General features: G+C 47.7%; 1 protein-coding gene across 1 annotated transcript in view; it reads right to left on the bottom strand.

Moving 5' to 3' along the window:
- The window catches only part of MPHOSPH10 (M-phase phosphoprotein 10 (U3 small nucleolar ribonucleoprotein)), a 23,947-nt gene that overhangs the window by 407 nt on the left and 18,079 nt on the right, over positions 1-5,461 (bottom strand). The window contains exons 9-10 of the mRNA XM_006872143.1: positions 2,219-2,326; positions 423-653 (exon numbers count right to left, since the gene is read on the bottom strand). Coding sequence (XP_006872205.1) covers positions 423-653; positions 2,219-2,326 — 339 coding nt within the window. The remainder of the gene's footprint in view (positions 1-422; positions 654-2,218; positions 2,327-5,461) is intronic.

The raw sequence follows: 5,461 nt of genomic DNA, 5'->3' as shown, positions 1-5,461 counted from the left end.
CAGTGCCCCCGAGTTGGTTCTGATTCACAGGAACCCTGTATAGAGTTTCCAAGTAGTGGTTGGTGGGTTTGAACTGCCCACCTTGTGGTAGCAGTCCAGTGATTATCCAACAATGTATATAATGATTTAAGAGAAAGACTAAAAGAAAACATTAAGAATTACGTCAGTCAGCACAGAGGCGTTGAGAAGAAATACTGCGAATGATGCTCTTGTAACGTAACAAGAAAATGGGTGGAAAAACAGTCAGCCAAGACCCAGGACACTACGAGGAGGCAACACCCAACAGGCCAGATGGGAGAAGGTGCTGATAGCAGGCGATTCCAGCCAGTCAACAAGGTGCCCTTTGGCCCTGCCACATGTGCGGCTTTAGCCAGGGCTCCTGCCTCAACAGCGGTCTTGGCTCCCAGGCACGTACTCCCTACCTTCAGTATCGACGTCTTCCCAGCCTTCACCAGCTGCTTCAGCTTCTGTGAGGCCACTGCTTTGGTGGGTTTCCCTGCCTGGTCGGCTTGCCTTTTTTCTAGCAGTTGACTTCGTTTTTCCTTCTCCTTTCTTTTCAGACGCTTTTGGTATTTCTTTTTCCTTCGTTCTCGTTTCTTGTCTGTAGTGGTTTTCTCAGCAGCTGTTATTATGTCTCCGGCTTTATTTTTCTCCTGTTAAGAAATAACCAACATGCTAGTTAGTTGAATCGATCATCAAGTCAGGCAATGGGAATGGAAGGGGAATGGCAGCGCGGAGCCAGAGTGGGTGGTCTGTGGACAGCCCGGAGGTGAGAGCCAGCGGGGAGCAGTTGCCATCTGTCAGAGCTTACACGACACGCCCCTGAGCTGGGGACACAGCTGTTGACACTGCTGCAGTCGTGGATGTTCCCAAACCAGCCCAGACAGCAGGGAGAGCAGGGCTAGCAAAGGATGTTGTTGTTAGCTCCACCGAGTCGGTTCTGACCCATAGTGACCCTGTATAGGGTTTCTGAGGAGTGGCTGGTGGCTGGTGGGTTTGAACTGCCAACCGTGTGGTAGCAGGCCAGTGATTATCCAACAGTACCACAGAGTCGTGGTCCAATGAGTTACCCCGCAGCACCACTAGAGAAACCCTCCAGACCCAAGCCTCACTTGAGGTGGCCCCCCATTTCCCAGTTGCTATGGTGCTGTGGGTTATTGCACTGGACTACAAGGTCGGTTTGAAGCTCACCAGCCGCATCTGGGAAACCCTATACAGGGCTGCTATGGGTTGGAACCGACTCGATGGAACTTAACAACAACAGCCAGTGGGCTAAGGGCCAAGTTTCCAAGAAAACAGTGGCAGGGAATGGAAACATGTATCCAGTGTAAGAGGTGAACTTTCGTCTTTTCTCCTCTCAGCTGCCAGGACTGTTTGCTGTGCTAACAGAGAGGTGGGGGGCCAGGGGGGAAGAGGCCTCTGCTTTCAGCCAGCCAGGAAGATGAGGTTCTGACAAAATCCACCACTACTGAGTAAGGCCGGGTCTTCAATGCCCACGAGTAACAACTGCCTTCATTTTGCATTCACGTACTTGAGTTTGCAAATGCTCTGCTCTACCACCTGCCTCCACATGGGTAAGCATTCAATACACAAAACAAGGGGAAATGATCGTATTAAAGTAGTGTTCACGTATTAACAATACAAGCAACTTGGTTTAACCCTAACATGTTGGAGTCCTGGTGTGGCGCTGTGGGATGAAACACTGGACTGCCAGGCTGCTTCGAACCACAAAGTCGGCAGTTCAAACTCACCAGCTGCTCCTTGGAAACCCTATACGGGGTCAATAGGAGTTGGTATTGACTTGATGACACTTGGCAACACCACCACTGCTATTTTTCAAAGTGGATAATAACGAGATACTGAACAACTTGAACATATATTAAAAAACCCTCCTGATATCCAAATATTACAACGTTATTAGTTTGATTATGCACTCCTGGTGTGGTACTGTAGATCAGCACTAGATTGCAAATCATAAGGTCAGCAGTTCAAACCCACTAGCTGCTCCTCAGAAACCCTGTACCAGGCGGTTACGTCGGAATGGACTCGGCGGCGCACAACCACCACCACGTTTGATTATACTCAGCAAGCACCTGATGAGATGTACAAGAATAAAAAAAAAAAAAAAACTCATGGCGAATGACATTAAACAAACTGAAACTTGGGCATAAACTAGTAATTTCTAAACAGCTACACAACGTTAACGGTGGCTTCTTACCTTGATTTCTTCCGGGGCCAAGAGAGCTGCGTCACTGACGCTCACTGGGGCTACCTCCTCCATGGCGATGGCCGGCAGATTCGACACAACTTTCATCTCAGGTACAGGCTAGAAAGGAGACCATGCAGTTAACAGGAAGTGGAAAATAGTCCCGATGTGAGACAACAGAATTGTAACCCTACTCATGATAAGTGCCCTGGTGTGCCACTTTACAATAACCACAAGGCTGGAGGTTCAAACCCACCAGCCGGTCCCGGGAAACCCTGTCTGGGGTTGCTATGAGTTGGAAATGACTCAATGTCACTTAGTAACAACACTAAAAAATAATACTTTGATAGACGAGTTGACATGAATATTTATTACTAACAGGTAACCATAGTGATGTAGGGAGTAACTGCACAGGTTAGCTCAGGCATCTGATACCTGGCTATCTGGGCTCTTCTATGTCTCCAAAAGGAGCTCTGGTAGTGATTACGAATGGGGCTGCTAACCTTCGGGTCGGCAGTTCTAAATGACCAGCTGTTCCATGGGAGAGATGAGGCTTTCTGCTCCCGTGAAGATTTATAGCCTTGGAAACCCCCTACAGGGTCGCTATGAGTCAGAACCGACTCCACGGCACATAACAACAACAATATCTCCAAACTGCTATAGCAGTACTCGTCTGCACTTCCGGCTGACATTCAACCAGTCACGCTCGAGCTGTTCCACCTCTTACCCAATCACTTCCTTCCACTGCCACATACATCCACAGAGCTGATGGAATGTCTTTGGGCATGGAAAACAAAGACGATGTTAACGAAAAAGATGAAAGGACAAATGCTTAGAGGAGCAAGCGTGAAAATACAGACTTCTTGATAAATTAACTTCCTTTCAAGCTACTGAAAAGATACTTTCATAAGCATCAATACGAAACTGTGTTGAAATGTTTTGAAATATTATAGTATCAAAATAAATCAAGTTTATCAATTTAAAAAAGGAGAAAAGAATACAAAGAACTAAAGAGTCATTTTTTTTTAAATTGGCTTTCGATATTTTCCTTATGTTTGAGATACAGGGGGCTTCAGAGAGTTCTTGGAGAAATTCCATTATCTTTTCATTCCATTTGTCCATGAATGTTTTGGAAGCATCCTTGGACAGGGAGACACCGCTGAGGACAATCAAAGGACACCAGCTATTATTGATCAAACACACCGTTCCAAGTTCATTACAGTCACTGCTCACACATCTGTGCGGAGCAGGGAGAGACGAGGACAGCAGAGGACACGCCGCCTGCTAACTGGGCAGTGTGGAGAGCAGGAGGAAGCGTGGAGAACCGTGAGGAGTCAGTCAGTCACTCTCCACACACCCATTTTCACCAAAGCCCCATCCTTCACGTCCTCTAATTTGACAGATGTTAGCCACAGGAAATTTCATAAATACAAAATAAAACACAACCATTTGACAGGACCCTAGATCTACAGACAAGGGAAAAATGTCAGGGTTTAAATAATTTCTTCTACTGGACTACTGTTTACTGATGTATTAGGAACAGGGCTCTATCTACAATTGAAAAAAAATATGGAAAAATGGAGACATCTTAAAGACTAAGAAATGCTAGCTAAATGACTGGTCAGTGGGGACTGTGGGGGACAGCTCTGGAGGAACACTAAGGGGACCTACACCAGCAATCCAGTCTTTCACAAAAGAGAGAAGCAAGGTTTTTAAACTGGAGCCAAGAGGCACATTCACACTTCATTCAATTCCCAAGACTCCACAGAATGCCTGAAGGCTTCCCCATGCCAGGTTCTAGCAGCAGGGAAACAGCGCTGACTGAAGAGCTGAGGAAAGAGAAAGCTTGACAAAGAACTGCCATGTGGTACAAAGCAGGGAGAGAGGGAGGGAGGCTGGCCACCTCAGGAGAAGGGCCTAGGGGAGTCCGTCCAGAAGGGAGATGAGGTGAGGAGCCAGACTAAAAAGGGAGAGTGGGCTCAGGGGAGGAGCACAGCTGTGGGAGGACCTGGAAGCTAGTCACCCGGCTGCACTACACGGGAGGGTAACCCGCAATGACCAGAGAGGTGGGAGGTGGGCCTGGAGCCCTGGGCCTCTGAGTGTGATGAAACACCACCAAAGGTTCAAGCCCTTCACAATGGTAAACTTTCCCACAAAATGAACCCCTGAACAAGAGAGGCTGAGTCTTTAATGGTGTTACTCAGCCCCATACCGGGCACTTTGTGAACTTCAAACTGAGTCCTGCCATGAGAGGTTTGCTCTCATGTAGACTAGAGCTCAGTTAAAAAACGAGAAACAAAGCAAAACAAAAAGGCTGCTGTCTGTCTGAGGTGACAAAATACTCACTTAAGAATGGCACGGCCATATGCGCAGGTGCAGAACCACAGGAAGCTTTAAGGGTTAGACAAGACTGGGACCAGACCAGAGGGTGGAAGCCAAAAGGCAGCGGTGAGGCTGGTCATGGGCACACCATGAGGCCGGCGAAGAGAGCCTGGCCCCAGTTAGTTCTGACCACCCCTCACCTCTAAGCCCTGGATCCATCATCTGCAAAATTACACGACTAACACCTGCCTTGCAGTACTGGGGATTAAGAGTTACATGAGGGAGCTTCAAAACATCTGTGGAGAAAATGGAACGCAAAGATAATGGGAAATGTCCACAAACTTTCTGCCGTTCCCTTGTGTGAGTGTGGTACATGTCAGGCACGCGGTGGTCTGGCAGTTAGGCGATGGCGTCATGTGGCAAGCATGTGCTGATTCCGCATGATGTGAGTCAGGTGAGAAACCAGTTAAAGAATGAAGGGTGGGCTGGAGCACCCTTAACTCCACCAAACCCAGAGTCAATGTAAGAAACTTTCCCAGCGGTGTGGCATGTAACATCTTTTATCTTAGGTAGATAAATGGAGAGAGAAGTGAAGCAGAGAGAGGAAAAAGACCTATAATGAACCAAAAAAAAAAAAAAAGAGCCAGGAGTGGGACACACCTGCTAGTGCTGGGGTCCCTGCCCTGTAAAGCTCCTCGATCCACGGAAAGCTTGATGCCAAGTCTAATGGGGATCCCCAAAGAATGCTGAGCCTGCCGAGGCTGACAGGAGACAAGGACTTTTCTCCAGAGCCTCAGAAATCGTGAAAGAATCAAAGTCACCCACATGTAGAATTTCGGTTATAGCAGCACTGGAGAGCTAATGCAGACACCCACACAAACCTCCAAACCCATCTCACAACGATAGTACAACAGGGGACTAGAGAGCTAATGC

Source organism: Chrysochloris asiatica, unplaced genomic scaffold, assembly GCF_000296735.1.
Source record: "Chrysochloris asiatica unplaced genomic scaffold, ChrAsi1.0 scaffold00184, whole genome shotgun sequence".
Lineage (NCBI taxonomy): Eukaryota > Metazoa > Chordata > Mammalia > Afrosoricida > Chrysochloridae > Chrysochloris > Chrysochloris asiatica.
The sequence above is the reverse complement of the archived record's forward strand: the minus strand, read 5'-3'. Positions and strand labels throughout refer to the sequence as shown.